This window comes from Nelumbo nucifera, chromosome 4 (genome assembly GCF_055504915.1).
Source record: "Nelumbo nucifera cultivar China Antique chromosome 4, China Antique-T2T, whole genome shotgun sequence".
In the NCBI taxonomy this organism is placed as follows: Eukaryota; Viridiplantae; Streptophyta; class Magnoliopsida; order Proteales; family Nelumbonaceae; genus Nelumbo; species Nelumbo nucifera.
Window position 1 is genome coordinate 60,272,501 of NC_142652.1, and position 20,339 is coordinate 60,292,839.

The 20,339-nt window shown below is 40.6% G+C and overlaps 1 protein-coding gene across 1 annotated transcript in view; it reads right to left on the reverse strand.

Moving 5' to 3' along the window:
- The window catches only part of LOC148800576 (uncharacterized), an 18,755-nt gene extending 1,674 nt beyond the window's left edge, over positions 1–17,081 (reverse strand). Inside the window, exons 1-3 of the mRNA XM_088903789.1 lie at positions 16,913–17,081; positions 13,081–13,506; positions 12,549–12,779 (exon numbers count right to left, since the gene is read on the reverse strand). Coding sequence (XP_088759915.1) covers positions 12,549–12,779; positions 13,081–13,506; positions 16,913–17,081 — 826 coding nt within the window. The remainder of the gene's footprint in view (positions 1–12,548; positions 12,780–13,080; positions 13,507–16,912) is intronic.
- Positions 17,082–20,339: the final 3,258 nt, after the last annotated feature.

Sequence of the window (20,339 nt, forward strand, 5' to 3'; positions counted from 1 at the left end):
CTTCAGTGGTACCAGAGATATGGTTCAAGTCTTGAACCGAATTAGACCAGATCTAGATCTAAGCAAATGGGCGGAAGGGATTCTACCCGATTTGTGTAGTTAGCGATTTTTCTAGGAAATCGGTTCCCAGTTTTGGGCGAATGATTTGAAAATAAATCTTTATTATTCTGTTATATATTTAGAATTGTTCTATTTATATTTCTTGAATTTTGGGTTGTTCGTATGGAAGAGATCGAAATCTTTATGCGGTGCAAGAAATCTGCGCATCTACATTTTTTTTTCTTTTCATTCTTGGTTTGTAGTTAATTGTTTTTTTAATTTGAGAGGAATGTATAGGAATTCGATTCTGATGTAATATTAATAGAAAAATTAGGTTTTCTATTTTATTTCATTGAAGACAAAGCTGGAAGTGCGAAGGAGAAAATTTTGCAAACTTGGTTTCGACAATCTTCCATTTGCAATTTTAGAAACTGCAAACTGCGGACTAACTTTTGTTTTGCAGGGTTGCAGCCTTACAAACAGCCCTCTTGTTATTGTTTACTGATTCTTGATTGTCATGTATCAGTTTCTTTATTTTCAGATCATGTTTCTTGAATTGGATCTTGAATTAAACATCAAACCCTAGACCCATTCAAACCAGATTGGACCAAACTGGTTGGACCGAATCTGTGGTTCGATGGGGTTGTTCTCAGCCCTAAAATTTCTTTCATGGGCCGAGCGGTTGATGGTTAATTGCAAGATAAAATTCGACCCACATCTGTAAAACCCAGTTTTGATTTGTTAAAACTACTTTAGCCCAATTCAGCATAAATGCTATATGGGCCGAACTACTCTTTGCAGTTCAGCCCATATACCTAGATAATATTATTTGATAATATTATGGGCTTTAAATGGGCTGAAAAGGTTTTTTAAATTTTAATTACGGGTTTGACAATTATTTAATTGATTGGATCAATTATGGATTTCATGCATGTGATGTATGTGATTTGATGTGCTGTGTACATGGGCCATAAGTGCTTGCCCCATGCTAATTCGGTAGTGGCTCTTTTGAACACCATGGTTGAATGCACATCATTTCCATGGTGCCCTTAAGATCCTTGGATGATCTCCCTTTCTCAGTGGGGCCCACTTCAGTTTCTCCCCAAGAGAAACACCACGGGACCCTAGCCGTTTCGGGTCCACTTTGAATCTGACTTTATGAAAGTCAGTGGGAGGCACTTTGGTTTGACCTAAATCAGATCTAGGGGTTTTCATTCCCTCCATTAAATATAAGTGCATGTGATAGGGAATTTCATATGATGAATTCTCTAAAGGCCTTCCATCATTAGTATGAAGGTTGGCTGTATTGGTGGGTGGAGATGCACCATAAAATTGGGTTATCCATTTGCTATTGCAGTTGGCTAGATTGCTTCATGAGATGATAGGGGTGTCATAGACCGATGTAGAAGGGGCCTATCCTAAAATGGAAGACTCTCTCACGGTACCTTGGTGTTCACGAACATGATGGGTGAGCACTTACTGGACAGAAAGGTTTAACCTAAAATGGCTATGAACCTTGTCTGACAGAGGCCAAAGGGAAAGCTCATAAGATGAGTGGATGAGAACCTTCACAGAAGGTCGTGGGGTTTCGTAACTGAAACAGTTGGCTCCATGCACCCCATGTGGTTTCCTACATTTCCAAAGACACAATTGTCTCCGTCACTGAGATTGGAGGGAATCTCAAAGATGCCCAAAATGGAAATGGAACATAGATTAAAAGCTCTTTCTATGTGATGACATGAATCAATAAGGTGGTAGACTTATAAATCTGCTTTGCCTTTACCAGAAATGGCAAATGGAAACTTCACCAAATTGTTGGATGATAACAAACTCAAGGACCCTAATTATGCTGATTGGTTCTAAAACCTTATGCTGGTTCTGACGTCCGAGAAATTGGACAAAATTGCTAAGAACCATGCTCCGGATTGTCCAGGTGACAGGGCTTCTGAGGCCGAAAGAAGAGAGTATCAAGAATGGGAAGAGAAAAATTCTCTTGCCCGGTGTTATATTTATAGCATCTTTAGGCAATCCGATACTACGACAATTCGATAAGATCAAAGTGTCCAAGGATATATTGGATAGTCTAAAGACTATGTATGAAGAGCAGAACCGTTCTACTTGACAAAGGGTCTTAAAATTGTTTATGACCGCACACATGATCGAGAGCCAATAGGTTCATGACCATTGTCTAAAGATGATGGGTTATATCAATGAACTAGAGGCTCTTGGGTTAGGGCTAGATCATAACACCAAAATTGATGTTGTCCTCAATTCCTTGCCTCCGTCCTTCAATTAGTTTATCATGAACTACAACATGAATAAGCTAAACGTTAGCCTTCAGGAACTCAACAATATGTTGTAGAGGGCTGAAGAACTGATTAAGAAGGATAAGCCGATAGTCATGCTTGTTGAAGGTGGCTAATTGGGCAAGAAAAAGCGGAAGGCTAAAAGAAAGGCTTAGAAGAAGGGTAGCAAAACTAAAAATCAGAAAAAAGATAAGGCATCGAATGCTTGTCATTTATGCAAGCAGACCGACCATTGGAAGAGGAATTGTCCTCAATACCTAGAGACTAAGAAACAAGGTGTGTTCGATTCTTTCATCATAAAGACCAATTTGTTAGTAACTTCTACTTCCTGGTGTATTGACTCCGGGGCTTCGACTCATGTGTGTAACTCACTACAGGGGTTCAAGATAAGCAGAAGATTGAGTGATGGAGAAGTGACACTTTACTTGGGGACTTTTGCAACTGTTGCAGCTACGACCATAGGCACTATAGGATTAGTTTTCAGAGAAGGAATTATTGTACTGAAAAATTGTCTTTTTGTACCTAATTTTAGAAGAAATTTGATTTCTATATCAAAATTATGTGTGGATGGTTATTCTATTTTGTTTAATAATGTGATTACTACTAAACGAAATAACAAACTCCTAGCATATGAGGAACTTGAGAATGGTCTCTATGTTCTCCATCCCTCTCTGGAAACCAACATTACCGAAACTACGTCGGAAATTATCCCCAAGAAAAGAAACCGTGATACAGTTAGTCCCACGTGCCTGTGGCATTACTGACTTGGCCACATTAACGTAGATCGCATCACAAGGTTGGTAAAAGATGGTCCTTTGGATTTTCTAATCGTAGAAGATCTTCCAACCTGTGAACCTTGCCTTTATGGTAAGATGACGAAGTGGCCATTTAACGGTAAGCCTGAAAGATCTACATGCACGCTTGACCTTATACATACTGATGTATGTGGTCCCTTGAATGTTAGGACACGTAATCAGCACGGTTATTTTATAACCTTTACCGATGATTCTCGGTATGGTTACGCGTACCTAATGAGACATAAGTCTGAATCCTTTGAAAAGTTCAAGGAGTTCAGACAAGAAGTCGAGAAAATAGTTAGGGAGAGAAATTAAAGCCCTTCGATCAGATCAAGATGGTGATTATCTCTCTAACGAATTCAAGGACTACTTAAAGGACAATGGGATAGCATTGCAATTAGCCCCTCCCGCTACACCACAGTTAAACGGTGTGTCGGAGAGTAGGAACTAGACCCTATTGGATATGGTCCGGTCACTTCTCGTCCACTCAGAATTACATACATCCTTTTGGGGATACGCATTGGAGACTGCGATTTACGTGATGAACCGAGTTCCAACCAAATCTGTTCTGAAAACTCCCTATGAGCTTTAGACCGGTAAGAAACCATGTGTAAGGCACTTGAAGATTTGGGGTTGTCCGACACATGTTAAAAGAACTAGTGTTGACAAATTGGAATCTAAGACCAGCCATTGCCTATTTGTAGGTTACCCTAAAGGCTCTATAGGTTACCTATTCTATGATTCGAAAGAACAAAATGTGTTTTGCAGTTGAAATGCCTATTTCTTAGAAGAAGATTACATCCTAGAGAATCTTCAGCAAGAAGTTGTTCTTGATAAGGAGAGCCCAGGAGTAGTGGAAAATGTCCCACAAGCTCCAGATACTCAACCTAGAAGGTCTACCCGGGTATCCAGGCCTTCAGTTCGTTATGGCTATGACCAAGAAAGTTACTTGGTGGAAGCCACGAAAAGTGTGGAGGATTCCACGACTTATGTGGAAGCTATGTTGGACATAGATTCCCTCAAGTGGGTAGATGCCATGAAAGCCGAGATGGACTCTTATGGACCCACCCTCTGGGGTGAAAGCAATTGCTGCAAGTGGATTTACAAGAGGAAGAAGGGCCCAGATGATAACATTGATACCTATAAAGCTCAGCTTGTGGCGAAAGGGTACACTCAAAAAGAGGGAATCGACTATGAGGAGACCTTTTCGCCGGTGGCTATGCTGAAGTCTATTAGGATCTTGCTAGCTGTAGCAGCATACCATAACTACAATATTTGGCAAATGGATGTCAAAACTATGTTCCTGAATGGAGATCTTAATGAAGATAGATATCTATGTGCAACAATCGCAAGGATTCATTGCTGCAGGTCAGGAACACATGGTAATGCAAACTTAATCGATCCATATATGAACTGAATCAGGCTCTTAGGAGTTGGAACATCCTTTGACTCTACTATCAAACAATTTGACTTTGAGCAAAATCCGGATGAACCTTGTGTTTATAGGAAGACCAGTGGGGATAAGGTTACATTCTTGGTTCTGTATGTAGATGGCAATCTACTCATTGGGAATGATGTAGGAATGTTAATTACAGTGAAAGTGTGGCTTTCATAGCAATTCTCCATGAAAGATCTTGGAGAAACCACCTATATCTTGGGACTTCGACTCTATAGAGATAGATCGAAGAGGATAATAGGATTATCCTAGTCTACTTACATTGACAAAATTGTCAAGAGATATAGTATGGAGAACAACAAGAAAGGAAATGTTCCTTTCAGGCATGGAGTCACTCTCTCCAAGGGTATGTCTTCCAAGACTCCCGAGGAGATTGAAGGCAAGAAGGAGATTCCCTATGCCTCAGCCATAGGGAGCATCATGTATGCCATGCTGTGCACTCATCCTGATATTGCTCAGGTAATGAGTGTGGTAAGTAGATACCAATCTAACCCAGAATAGGAACATTGGACTGCTGTGAAAACATACTAAAATGCCTTCGAAGGACAAAAGGAGTTTTGTCTAGTATTCGATGGTAGTTTACTACAGATTGCAGGGTATACTGATATCGACTGCTAGTTAGATACAGATGGTAGAATGTCTACATCTGGTTATATCTTCACGATGGGGTCCTGAGCAGTAAGAATAACAATCCACAACCCAAGCCGAACACTTTGCCGTAAATGAGGCTGCCTAATGAATGAAGGTGTTCATTTTAGAATTTGGAATTCAGCACATCACCCATACCACTGTTGTGTGACAACACTGGATCTACGAGAGATTGATGTTAAAAGGTAGCATCAACGGAGAATGTGGCAGACCTATTGATTAAGCCACTAACACAGAAAGTGTTTGAGAAACACGTGGAAAGTCTAGGACTCCAGCTTGTACCCGATTGGACCTAAGTGCAAGTGGGAGCTTTTAGACAGTTATGCCCTTAGCTCCAATCAGATTCTTTTGACATTTATTGTAAATGAATAAAGTACATAATTGATTCATGTCATTATGGTATGCTTTTGTGTAATACCCTTAAACTGGACACTTATGAGACTCGTGTTAGTTTAGAATCTTTACAGCTATTGGATAGATCTGGGGAGATTTATCCTGCCAAGGCTGACACTGATGTACCGCCAAGTTGGTTGGGGTGGCTTGTCTCAGCTGCTAGGGTGAGACTTGAGGTAAATGCAGTGTGGGTTCTTCTTGAAACCCTAAACCGGACCAAATTCCAGTATTGCCTGGGACCTTGGAGATAGATGGCCAAAATTGGAATGTTGCACCTGACCCCTAAACTCGATTATGGTACTGCACTAGGTGTCGGATTAGGCTGTCTTTGATATGCCAATCAGTGAGATCCTAAGAGGGGTCAAAACCTGGGTATATTGGGATAGTCCGAGAATTCACCTGAGTGGGTGATCATAGTGACAGGACCAGCCCCTTTGTCGGACAAAGTGAATGATAGGGAAATGCACTCTGACGGAAACCTAAACTACCGGCAATTGATTTCAAACGTTGAGATTTGTTTTGCAAAATATATTTATATAGATATACATATATATATTATGGTTTCAAAATGTTTTGCAAAAGGTTTTAATTCCCGGGATCCTTGTGAGTAGAGAGTGCAACACTGTTCTTTGCAGCCGAGGGAGAGGTCCTCTCTTATCGGGCAGTGTTTGATCATTATGGGCTGAGAGGTTAAGTGTAAGACCATTGAGGGTAATACCTGATGGGATAATTGATGTGTGCATATGCTACACATCATTTTTACTACTGTATACATGGTTTTGATGATGAATTTTCAATGATTTTCACCCTAATTGAGAATGATTTCAGGAAATCAAGAGTTTGGGATAACTTAGGGTGAAGATACCATAAAGACATGTTGATAGGGCGAAAAGTGCAGCACTTCGGCCCATAAAGAAGCAAAGCCCAACCAAAACCCTATGGGAGACACCTAGTAGAAAGGCCTGGCCGAAAAACTCCATAAGGGAAGCACTTCGACCCACCAAAGAGGAAGGCCCAACTGCAGCTCAAATCGCAGCCCTAGGGGAGGCTCCAAAAAGTGGCTAACTTTTAGAAGAGAGAAGGCTGAAGAGAAGAGTATAAAAGGAAAAGAAAAAGGAGGAATTAGGGTTCAAACCCCTGAAAGAAAAATTGAAGAAGAGAAGTGCTAGAGAAGGAAGGAGGCTGCTGAATGCGAATTGAAGAAGAATCACATCAAGGAGATCGAAGATTGATGCAAGGATCATAGGTTGTCTTCTTCTTTGGTTCTGCACATTTGGAAACCTAGATTCAGTTAGGGTTTAATGGACTTTTGTTATTGAATCTTTCTTTCTTGCTATTTTTCGAACCATGTTGGATGTTAATTCAAGTCTGTAATTAATTCCTTTATGCTATTCGATTGATTGGATTCATTCTTGGGATTTCTTGATTAGGGTTTTCAATTAATAGAATAATCTTGGCCGAATTGTTCTTATTTCTTGGATTGCTTGAATTGCTTGAGAAAGAGTTTAGGTAATCAGATCAACTGATCAAGAAAACGAATCTAATGCATCTTAGAGATGATATGCATGGTTCCTTTGGCATTCATTCATACCTGAATTGATGACCTTCGAATTCGTTGTTCTTAATGCATCTATGGTGATTAAATTCTTGATAGAGATATAGGAATTGTCAACCATAGATAGAGTGGGTGGTGTTCGAGAGAGGCTGCTCCTACCATTAGGATTTCGCCAACCCATGACTGAATTCCACTTCAGTTGAATAGCTTAATGGTTTTCATAAGGTGGCTGGACCCAAGGACCATTTAGTGTAAATGTTGGGCCCATTAAGAGCCCATGGTGATGGACTCAGGGGTTCACTGTTTCCTACAGTGAATTCGGCCATGCCTTGTAACAAAGGCTGGGTTGAACCCATGTCGCTAATGTGTAGATCAATGTTTGGGTTCCACTTCATATAAAGAAAACCAACTGGGCAGCAGGTTAAGGGGTAAGTGAGCACATAAGCTTAATGGGCCTAAGGCCCAATTCGAACTAGGCTTAAATTGTTAATTAATATGAGGCATGATTTGATTTATAATCTGATTAGGATTAGCTGAAAGGATAAGATATGTCTTATCCATTTAAGAGTACAGATCCAAATATCAGATTTGGATCAAGAAACTATTTCCTAATTAGATTAGGAGGCTGATCCAAAGAAGACTATAAATAGGAGGCCAAATCTTATTTATAATCTGATTAGGATTAGTTAAAAAGATAAGATAAGTCTTATCCATTTAGGAGTCCAGATCCAAATATCCGATTTGGATCAAGAAACTCTCTCTTAATTAGATTAGGAGGTTGATCGAAAGAGGACTATAAATAGGAGGCAAAATCTGATTTATAATCTGATTATGATTAGCTGAAAGGATAAGATAAGTCTTATTCATTTAAGAGTTCAGATCCACATATCAGATTTAGATCAAGAAACTCTCTCCTAATTTGATTAGGAGGTTGATCCAAAGAAGACTTTAAATAGGGGATAATCCCTCAGTTCTAAGACACACAACAATCTGCAGAATTCTCTCCCATTCTTGCCATCCCTACCCAGTTCGATCTCCTCTTGTGGAATTGATCAAGAAAGGTTATTGATATTATTTCTTGGTTGAAGAAACAATCTGAAGTCATGCTCACCAGCCCTTGTTCGATTCTTGCTAAAGAATCCTGGTTCTTGCTGAAGAGCCATCCTGTTGATCCTGCTTCATGTCACACTCTGTCATCTTTGGTGGAAGCGGGTTTTGGTCTTCTCCTTGGGCGTGAACACCTTCATTGGGAGTTACTGCTATTTCTTATCGGGTACATCCCTCTCCTCACTTTTGGTTTCAGATTTGGTCCAGTTTTGGTTCAAGATTGATCATTGAAAATGCAGTTTTCTAAAATAGGAATGTGATTCCCAGATGGGAGAGAGAGATTTTTTTTTGAAATTTCGCCCAACCTTCCTACAGGGTTCATCCAACCATATGATAGATCTCTCATCCCTTAATTCTAGGGTATCAGTAGCTAGGATATTGAGGATTTTGATGCCCCTTGACGTGGGGAGGACCCTCTATTTATGAAGAAGATCCCGAGATTCTAAAAGGTAGGAGACCAGGATTTTCGTTCCGTATTGGGGAAGGGAATATATTGTTTGCTGGCAATTATTGGGTACACTACTAGGTGTTAACACGTGTCTCATGAAGATATTCTTGAGGATCAGCTTTCCTTATCCTCGAGATCCCTCACTATTCACGTTGCTACTACCCTCCTGTGCCCACAACTAATCTTATGTGGAAACGATGATGTCATCATCCAAAGGTTAGTATTTGTTAATGCCTTGTGGTGATCTATAAAGTGCTTTGTCATAATGGGCTTTTATGTGTTTCGGCACATACGGGCCTCGCCATGGGCTGGGCCCATTGTCCTCCTTGGACCCGCTTCCCGGAGCCAAATTATGTGTCATGGGTTTATCGTGGTATCATCTAATGCGCTACGGGTCCATTGGAGCTTGGGGTAATTATAGGTGACTTATGAGCGATTTTGTGGTATTACTCTGATGTTAGAGTATTATTAGGAAGTCTGCATGAGCTATACTTGTCTACATTAGCCCCTTGCTTATCGATAGTGAGAACTTGTCGATAAGCACATTGTCCTTTTGTCCTTCCGTTTTTGCGCTAGCATTGGGTCTAGTATTTCTACTTGTTTTGGGATTTTGTGTGAATTGCGTTCTCCTTGTGTTTGTGCTTGGTAATTAATGATGATCTAAGATTTAGCCCCCTTGTCTTTCGGTAATTTGATTTTTGATGCTAGTCGGTGCTGCTTGTGTGATCTAGCTCCCCGCTCTCTTTTAGTGCTGTTAGGAAGAAAATCATCAAAAGACAATTAAATCAATCGCTAGTGCTTCATATTTTGCTATGTTATGGGAGCAGGGGAATTGGAGCTTAAACGAATAGGCTGTGGTTTATCCATCTAGGGAAGTCAGGGTTATCCCGGCGTCGGCCGAGGTACTTGTGCTACTACCGTCGAAGGTCAAGATCCACTCACTACTTTCCACCAAAGCGATCATGGGCATGTCTCCGGGGATTTCTTTTGATATTGGGAAATTAAAGGCAGATGGAAAGATGGCTAGCAGGTCAGTAGTGGCCTGGCACTTAACGGATTTGGGTTGTGTATATTCTATGTCGTACTCATTGAGTTGCATCATCCATTTGACGAGCCTACTGAACAGGGGAGGTCTATCCATGAAAAACATGATTGGGTCGCATCATGTGATAAGCTGCACTTTTTTCCCCAAGATATAATGCCTAAACTTTTGTGTGGCAAAGACCGAGGCTAGTGGTGGGTGTCGAACCCAACCAAAGATAAATAGTCTTGCTCTGGGTTAATAATTTGCAGATAGTGATGAGCAATGTCGTTTTCCACAGGGACTGGGTGGATTTATTTCCAAGTAGATGGATTAAGGGGGTTTGTAAATCTACGGAAAACAAGTAAATAGCAGAAAATAACAGAAAACAAAAGTTCAAATCGATGGGAGAAAACTTCCGGTTGAAGGGACAAGTTCAACTTTGATTCGTAGCATTGATCATTGATGCAAAGATAGATTTATATGTTTATGAACAAATTGGTTATAGCTATTAACAAGTTCTAACAGCCAGCCTCTACTCTTATTATTCCACAACCAAAACAAGCTCTTTGATTGCTTCCCTTATTAATAGAAAATCCTAAACAAGCTCTTAGGATTTAACCGATTAATAGCAGCATTAAGAGGGGAGAGACCCAATTCTGGTCAGCGATCTCACAAGCTCGGATCGTTTAAACCAGATCATACATTTTCCTAACATAGATCGAAAACTTTTTTGCAATCAATTTATGTTAGTTGCCACCATGATCAAACCTACCAATCATATACGAAATTGGAGGTTCAATCGGCCATAGATTATTTTCATTGAATGAGCAAGGGGCCCTTCTTGCTTAATCAACAAAAATAATCCTCACAGTTAATTCGCAGAAAACATATGAATACCCATAAACAATGAACTAAAATAAAAAAAATCAATTAGATCTCACAATGTTTATAGAATCAAGGCTTCCCTAACCCTTCAACCAGAAATAAAAACTTATAGACACTTCATGATGAAATCGCAGCTTCCAGATGAGAAAGGGGGGGGGGGGGGGGCGAACTCTTGCTTCTTCCTCCTTGGTTGCTAATTTCTCTTGCTGAAGACTGAAGCTCTCTTGGAGGAATTGATGCATTGGGTAATGGTCCGCCCCCCCTTTATATAGATTTGGGGAGAGGGCTGCTCTCCAACTCCCTTAAGGAGATTATCCTCATACTGGAAAGTCCTAGTCTAAATTGAACTTATCCTACCTAACTCTTATCTCTTATCTTTCTAGGATTACAATTTGAGAATTTAAATCTGATAAAACTCTTTTATTGAGATTACATTCAACTTCTATTTTAATGGGACTCTTGGATCTTGAATTTGAACTGGGCTTCTTTAACAATTCGGGCTTGCTTCAAGACTTTTCTACGAAATGGGCTTTAGCTTGTGAAATGAGCCTTGCTACGAAATTGCTCCGACATTGGGCCTGAATTCGTCTTCGATGCGGATCGATTCTGCCAAAACCCAAAATATAAACATTGTGGGCCTTTTCCTTTTCTTTCCAGTGCTTCTTGCATTGTCCAAATTGGAGTCCGGAATTGAGAGTTATGCCCAGATCACTAATCGGTGCCGAAACTATGCAAAATCATCCGATTAGCCTTGTTTTCTTCCTATCGCCTTCTTGCTTGCCCTAAATCGAAATACAAGAGTAATGAGTCCAATTAGGTACCAATTAAGTGTAAAATACTGAATATTGAGGGACAAAGATATGACAAATTTTATTCTCATCAAATCCCCCCACACTTAAACCTTGCCCGTCCTCGGGCAAGTCAAAATTCAAGTAAAAATAGAACAAGAACAAACTAGCTATCCTACCAATTTTTAAACTCAACTCTCCTTCATCTTTCTCCACAAATACTCTAGGTTAATTATTGTGAACCTTTAAATCAGCACAACCAAGTCATACACGACTCATCCATCAGTCAATCCAATTTTTGCTACTACAAACCAGGTAGTAAACTAGGGAAAACATCTTTCCCTTCTCTCTCTTTTTGTTTTCTTTGTCTTTCTTCTGAAGAAGTGAGTGCATTTTATGCTCCATCTCACTCTTGGATTACTTGGTTAGTAGGTGCATTTTATGCTCCACCCTACTGTTTGAATTGCTAGCTAATAGGTGCATTTTATGCTTTGTCCTACTATCAGATGACTTAGCTGGTAGGTGCATTTTATGCTCCATCCTACAATCAGATTACTTAACCGGTAGGTGCATTTTATGCTCCATCCTACCAATTGTAGCAATGTTTGCCCCATTTACTTAAACCTGAATTTAGGACTAGCTTCAAAGGGAATGGCCTTAGATAGGTTGTGTACTTCTTAATTGTACTCCATTACTAGGTTTACAAGAATTTTCCAAAATATTGTTTCAATTGAGTTCAAAAGAGTTGAGTTTTTTTTTTTTTGAACTGAAATAAATACTACTTATCAGATCCTATACTCCCCCCCCCCCCCCCCCCCCCCCCCCCCCCCCCCCCCCCACACTTAATCTATGCATTGTTGAAATGTAAAGAAAAGGGGGAAATAACTAAACTATAGATGCAAAAACAAGAAGAAAAAGAAAAAAAACAAACTTCCCTATTTTTAATCATCATAAACTAGACCCTCTAATTTTTGTAGTTGCAACTTCCAGTGTCTTCCCCTTTCATCCATCATGGGTGGGTTCAAATTTGGAATAGGAGCTTGCAAAATAGAGGGTAAAAGTTTCCTGTCAGAAATCGGCAATATAATATAAGGAGCATTACCTGACTGTTGTAGCTCTGGAGAACCATTCAATGCTGCAATGGTTTCCTGCAATTTAGCACTCAAGGTTGACTCCTCTTTCTCAGGATGCTTAGTAATGGAAATTCCAAATCCCTCCTTCCCACCAAGTTCAAAAACTTCCTCCTTCTCTTGCTCCTCCTTCTTGGATTTTGTAAAGCGGCTAGGAAAGGGTGGAGTTGTCACTATGGCTTGGGGTTGTTCACTGCTTGCATCTTGAGTTTGGGGTGGAGTGTGCTTCCTTTTCTATTTCTTCTTCAATTGTATTCTTAGGTACTTTCTTGCTAGGCCTATTCAGCTCCCTTCTACTTCTTAAAGTGATTGCACTAGCATTCTGCTTAGGGTCGACCATGGTCTGGGAGGATAGCCTTCTTGATACTTGAGATTCCATTTGACTCATAGCAGTTGCCAATTGGCTGACCTGATTCACCAAGTTTCGGATGCTTGTCCTTGTCTCCTATTGAAATTGTTGAGTGCTATTTGCAAGCGCTTTAACAATTTCATCTAGAGAAATACCTGGGTTAGACGATGAATATTTTGGAGCTGGTGGTCTAGACTGATATTGTTGGTGGAAGTCGAAGGGCTTGGCTCCGTAGCTAAGGTTAGGATGATCCCTCCATCCTGCATTGTAGGTATTTGAGTAGGGATCGTATCTCTTCTGTGGGAAGCCTCCAACAGCATTGGCTTGTTCATAGGGTTCATCTTGAAGTGTAGGGCACATGTCAGTTGGATGTCCCGTAGTTGAACAAATCCCGTAAGCCTCCACCGTTTGCATGTTACCTACAACCATTTGACGGACAAGAGAGGTCAGACTTGCAATTGGTTGTTCTAGGGAAGAGATGTTTACCTCATTAGCATGGTTTGCTGGAGGGTTGAGCCTATAGCCGAACTGTTGAGAGTTAGCCGCAATGTTTTCGATCTCGGGATCGTATTGGAGCTCTCCTACACGAGAAAAATGAGGCATAAACCAAGAAAAAGGAAATAGATCTACTTAGGACGCCAATCCCCAGCAACGGTGCCAAAATTTGGTGGGTGTTGAACCCAACCAAAGATAAATAGTCTTACTCTGGGTTAATAATTTGCAGATAGTGATGAGCAAGGTCATTCTCCATAGGGATTGGGTGGATTTATTTCCATGTAGATGGATTAAGGGGGTTTGTAAATCTAAGGAAAACAAGTAAATAATAGAAAATAATAGAAAACAAAAGATCAAATCGATAGGAGAAAACATCCGGTTGAAGGGACAAGTTCAACTTTGATTCGTAGCATTGATCCTTGATGCAAAGATAGATTCATATGTTTATGAACAAATTGGTTATAGCTATTAACAAGCTCTAACAGACAGCCTCTACTCTTATTATTTGATAACCAAAACAAGCTCTTAGGATTTAACCTATTAATAGCATTAAGAGGGGAGAGACCCAATTCTTGTCAGCGATCTCACAAGCTCGAACCGTTTAAACCAGATCATACATTTTCCTAACATAGATTCAAAACTTTTTTGCAATCAATTTATGTTAGTTGCCACCATGATTGAACCTACTAATCATATACGAAACTCGAGGTTCAATCGGCCATAGATTATTTTCATTGAATGAACAAGGGGCCCTTCTTGCTTAATCAACAAAAATAATCCTCACAGTTAATTCACAGAAAACATATGAATACCCATAAACAATGACCTGAAATAAAAAAATCAATTAGATCTCACAATGTTTACAGAATCAAGGCTTCCCTAACCCTTTAACCAGAAATAAACAGACACTTCATGATGAAATCATAGCTTCCAGATGAGAAAGGGGGGGGGGAACTCTTGCTTCTTCCTCCTTGGTTGCTGATTTCTCTTTCTGAAGACTAAAGCTCTCTTGGAGGAATTGATGCCTTGGGTGCTGGTCTGCCCCCCCTTTATATAGATTTGGGGAGAGGGCTGCTCTCCAACTCCCTTAAGGAGATTATCCTCAAACTAGAAAGTCCTAGTCTAAATTGAACTTATCCTACCTAACTCTTATCTCTTATCTTTCTAGGATTACAATTTGAGAATTTAAATCTGATAAAACTCTTTTATTGAGATTACATTCAACTTCTATTTTAATGGGACTCTTGGATCTTGAATTCAAACTGGGCTTCTTTAACAATTCGGGCTTGCTTCAAGACTTTTCTGCGAAATGGGCTTTAGCTTGTGAAATGGGCCTTGCTGCGAAATTGCTCCAAATTTGGGCCCGAATTCGTCTTCGATGCGAACCGATTCTGCCAAAACCCAAAATATAAAAATTGTGGGCCTTTTCCATATGTTTCCAGTACTTCTTGAATTGTCCAAATCGGAGTGCGGAATTGAGAGTTATGCCCAGATCACTGATCGGTGCCGAAACTGTGCAAAATCATCCGATTAGCCTTGTTTTCTTCCTATCGCCTTCTTGCTTGCCCTGAATCAAAATACAAGAGTAATGAGTCCAATTAGGTACCAATTAAGTGTAAAATACTGAATATTGAGGGATAAAGATATGACAAATTTTATTCTCATCAGCTAGACACTATTGTTCCATGTGGGAGTAGTTCTTTTCTACCGCCTTAAAGGTTCTGCTGGTGTAATAAATTGGGATTTATAGTTTATTTTCATCCTCTTGTGCTAACAGACTTCCTATGGCTTTTACCCCTATTACCATATACATCCTGAACTCCTGCCCGTCCTTGGGTGGTGTAATCATAGGTGCCTTGGCCAACACTTGTTTTAATTGGTCAAAGGTGTTTTGATGCTCCTGGGTACATTTGAATTCAGTGGTCTTTTTTACCAACTTCATTAATGGCAAAGCCGTGTGTGCAAGGCCGGGGATGAATCGCCTAAGATAAGAAACTTTCCCAAGGAAAGTCTTCAACTGGGATTGATTTATTGGTAGTGGCAAATCTATGATGGCTTTAACTTTGTTCTCATCCGGGTGTATCCCAACTTGGTCTACTCTATATCCCAAGAATTTGCCTAATTATACACCGAATGCACACTTCAACGGGTTTAACCTTAGTTTGAATTCTCTACACTTGGTAAAGATTTTCCTCAAGACTTTAGGATGTTCTTCTTTCCTCTTGGCTTTGACAATTGTGTCATCAACATAGCATTTTATCTCCTTGTGAATCATATCATGAAAAACACTAGTCATTGCCCTTTGGTACATGGCTCCAGCATTCTTTAATCCGAAGGGCATCACTTTGTAATAAAATTTCCTATGGGTGTCCTGAGGGCTGTTTGGGGCACGTCATTGAGGTCCATGAAGATCTGGTTATACCCACTATACGCATTTAGGAAGGAGAAAAGTTCGTGTTCCGCCATCGAGTTTATCAGGACTTCCATATTAGGGAGAGGGAACCCATCTTTGGGACAAGCTTTGTTTAAGTCTCTGAAGTCGACACAACATCTATGATAAGGTAAGGATTAGTATCTGGGTATCTTGCAACTGTTAGAGGTTGGGTAAGGAATACTAACCTTAGCTGTCCATTCTTCTTCTTTACTGGAACCACGTTGGCTAGCCACTAGGGGTGCATTATGGGTTTGATAAATCCTACTTTCAGAAGCTACTCTACTTCCTCCTAGATTTTCAATGTCACTTTTGATTTAAAGTTTCTCTACGGTTGTTTTACCGGCCGAAACTTCAGGTTTATACAAAGAGAGAGTGGCAGACTAGCTCTTAGTCGAGTCCTGGCATCTAGTTGTACGACCAAGCAAACATATCCTGGAACTCTTCCAAAAGTGTGATTAGTCTCTCCCTATCCTTTGTTGACAATCTGGAAGATATGTACAAGGGTCTTTTATCAGGCCCATCGGCTGCTAGATTGATTTCTTCTAACGGTTCTTCGACCGTATCAATGGAATCCATCAAGTTTTTTTGAGGTGCCCTAACTTCATTGTAGTATTCTAGTGTGTCTTCTTCCACTTCTTGAGGCCACTTAATTGTTACTTATCCAATTATTAGGTGTGTTTTTTTTTTTATATTTTCATGTGCATGTGGTTTAGGTGTTATACGTTTGTGCTTAGTTCAGTGGTCAATCCATCGTTTGGTGACATGGTCATAGAAATATCGTTTAGGTCAGGAAATGCAATGATTTCTTTATAAACATATCAAGAAAAAAACGAAAATTAAAATTAAAAAAAAAATGGGACACATACTGCAATTAGATCACACTAGGTAATTATATATAAAAGAAAATCAAATTCATACCTCAGGAATTGCCTTCTTAATTGTGGGAGGTTCTTCGCTTTCATAGTCTTTGACAATGGTGTAGTACTCTTTCCCATCTTTCCCTGTCATCTGCATGCACCTAATTCCCTTCCATCACTCTGATGTCCCCATGGGTTCACCTTTAAGCAATTGTGGCAGCTTTGTCCCCTCTACCTTGGCTATCCTGGTTTTCCCGTCTTCTGCTAACTCTGTGTCGTAGATGGCATCCTGGAGGTGCATTTCAGATTTGTCGAACAGGGCCCTAGTAGCCAGGATTCTTATTGACCTCCCTTGTGTATCAACGGTCATCCCAGGAGTGCGTAATAAGAAGTTTTTCCTTGAACTACTTGAAATTCTTGCATAATGCTGAATGGCCCGATCGTAGTTTGTAGCTCTATGAATCCTTTAGTGGTTGAGGGGTTTCTGTTCAAATCTGTTACCTCTAATGGTAGCTCTTGACGTCGTCTTTCTGAATACCCATTAGTTCTAATGTGTGGATCGGGATGAGATTTACGGAACTTCCAGGATCGATCATTGATCTCCGCATGTCGTACCCCCTATCTTTGCCATTATGTATATAGGCCGGTTATGTAGGGGTTCAACTGCTAACATGTCATCCATCATGAACTTGATGCTGCTACGACCATAGTTGTAGGGTTGTGGTGGATATCAAAAAACTTTTGCTAACGCCCTAATGGCCAGTTTTCGCGTTGCCATGTTGGCTCCTTGCTTGGCAAAGAACTGTCACAACTCTTTGCTCTGCTCTAGTCTTTCTATCAGAGCATCGGCTTGGTGCTATCCAATTGCCCTTACTACATTAACGCTACCCCCTTGAGTGTGTACCAGTAGGGGATCAGTTTCCACGCAAGCTGGTTCTTTCGTTACGAACTAGTCCAACTTTACTTTTTGTACAAAAATCCTCATGAGGCTGAAGCAATCCATTAATTCATGGTGTGGTGTCTGATGGTAATGGCTCCACCTGCCACTGCGCTTGTCCTTCTCTAGATCTACTCCCAAAGGCGGCGATGCTAGGTTAATAACTCTATCTTCAACTAGTTTATTCATGATCATGATAACTTCCTCTTTGGTACAGGGAAAGGGGGGAGGTATTGGTATATCTCTTCTCTCCTGGGAATTTTCTCTTTGGTATGGCCCTTGTCTAGTTCCTCCATTGCTTCTTTGCCTTCTGTCAACTGCATATGCCTCTTCTCTGTTGTACGGGGTCATGCTTTTGACTGTTCGTGCCATCCTCTTTGTGCATTTTCAGAGTTGTCTAAAAGTCTCTGCTTCGATGTTTTCAGTGCCAATCCGGTATATGGGGCCGAACCCTGAACACATTGCTCGATAAAGCTTTTCTCGGTAGCGTGTTAGTCAAAAACGGAATGGATGAGCTTTTGGAATCTCAAAACGTAAGCGAAAAGGTCTTCACCTAACCCCTGTTCCACATTCTGCAAGTTGGCCATTGTTTGCTTCCTCTCTAGAGTGAACCACTTCGATAAGAACTTCTTGGCCAACTCTCCCCATGAGTCGATACTCCCCGGGGTGAGACTTACAAACCACGTGTACGCCGAGCTAGTCAGCAACTTTGAGAACTCTCATACTTTAAGGTCCCTGTCGAGAGTGTAAGGCCCAAGGGAATCCTCAAACTTGCTAATGTGCTCCTATGGGCTACCCTTTTGTCCATCATATTGCGGCCATTACTGGGGAGGGACTGGTGTGTCCGGAAGCGTGTCATTAAACACTTCGGAACACCAGTTTAAACATTTATAATTTTATTCTGATTCTCAAACAACTAGTAATGTAGTTAATGGGTGAGAAGGGGTCATATTCACAGGGAGGCAAAGGAAAAATAATCATGTACTTAGATCTGGGAGAAGAGAACGCAAGTGGGAGTTGCAGAAATAAAAATTTAATTAATTAAAAAATGGAATTCATTAAAACCAAATCCGAATAGTACTAAGAATAACAAGTGCATAAAAATAAATAAAAGGAACAAATAAATAAAAGGAACGAAATGAAAATGTCTAGGAATTCGATTAGAGGTAGCAGTCTCTGGATCTCTCCTTCGACCCTCGAACTTCTCGAGCTAGGCCTTCCGTCTTACCTGGCCGAATTTCAAATTTGCAGAAAAGAAATAAAACACAAATTAACTCTAATAAAAATAAATTTGTAGGAAGGAAAAATTAAACTAGAAATTAAAGAATAGAAAGTAATTCTAAAACTAAAGAAAAATGGTTAGGATTCAAATCCAAAGGTGGCAGTAGTGGTGTTGGCGAACTGCAAGTAGGAACCTCTCCTCTTGCCTGGGTGTCCTCTTCTTCCTCTACCATTGAACTTCTCAAGATCAGCCTTCCATCTTACCTTGGTGAATTGACGAACCCCTTCCCCAAGGCCCCTGGGGTCCTTTTTATAGAGAATGGTGGATATAATTGGAATTAGAGAGAAAGAGGGGGCGGTAGATGGGTTTTAGCAAAAATATGGGTGCCCTAGGGTTTAGAATGAAGGGTTAGGATGGTTCTAGGGTGATCATAAGGCTGAGAAGAAAAGGACAAAGCACCCAATATTATGTAAGGCTGAGATTTAATGGCTAAAGGCTGAATGGTGAAGGTTAGAAGTTAGGTAGCTCTTAGGGTTAGAATTCTAAAAAGAGACTGCCCTAGAATGGATGGTGGAGATTAGAATGGATGGAAGGTGAGGATTTAGCAATTAGGGGTGGCTAGGGTTTGTTGATAGTGAAAAGAATGGGTTAAAAGGCGCCCTAGGGTTTGCTAAGGCATGGGGAGCATGCTAATAAAGTAGGAGGGGCGCCAAACTAGGTTTAGTAGCTAGGAGGCACCCTCCTACTTTTAGTTTTTCACAAAAACACCCCCTCTCTCATCTGGACTCCATAGCAGCTTCCCAAAATTTGCATTTTAGCCTTCAACTTCCCAATTTTCCCCAGAATTTGCACAGAGACCCTCAGAGGCCATAACATTGCATTTAACTGGGAAAAGGGCATACTTTGACCCAACCTGAACTATGGAACCAAGCCCTTCGGCTTCCAACATCAGCATCAAACTAGGCTACCGGCTCCACCATATTCAGCCTCTCCCAACTCAGGTATGTCTCTCGATGAAATTGTGAAAGCCCTTGCAACTAATACTCAACAATTTCAACAGGAGACGAGGACAAGTATCCGAAACCTAGAGAATTAGGTCAGCCAGCTAGCGACAGCTATGAGTCGAATGGAATCCCAATCATCAGGGAGGCTACCTTCTCAGACCACAACCAACCCGAAACAAAATGCTAGCGCTATCACATTGAGAAGCGGGAAGGAACTGAATGAACCCTATCAAGAAGCATCCAAAGATACAACCAGAGAGGAGACACCATCCCAAATGGATTCAAGCGGAAACCCACCCCAATCCATAGTCATCGCTCCACCTTTCCCTAGCCAATTCGCAAAATCCAAGGAGGAGCAAGACAAAGACATTCTCGAGACCTTCTGCAAAGTTGAGGTAAACATCCCCCTCCTTGATGCAATTAAGCAAGTACCCCACTATGCCAAATTTCTCAAGGAGCTGTGCA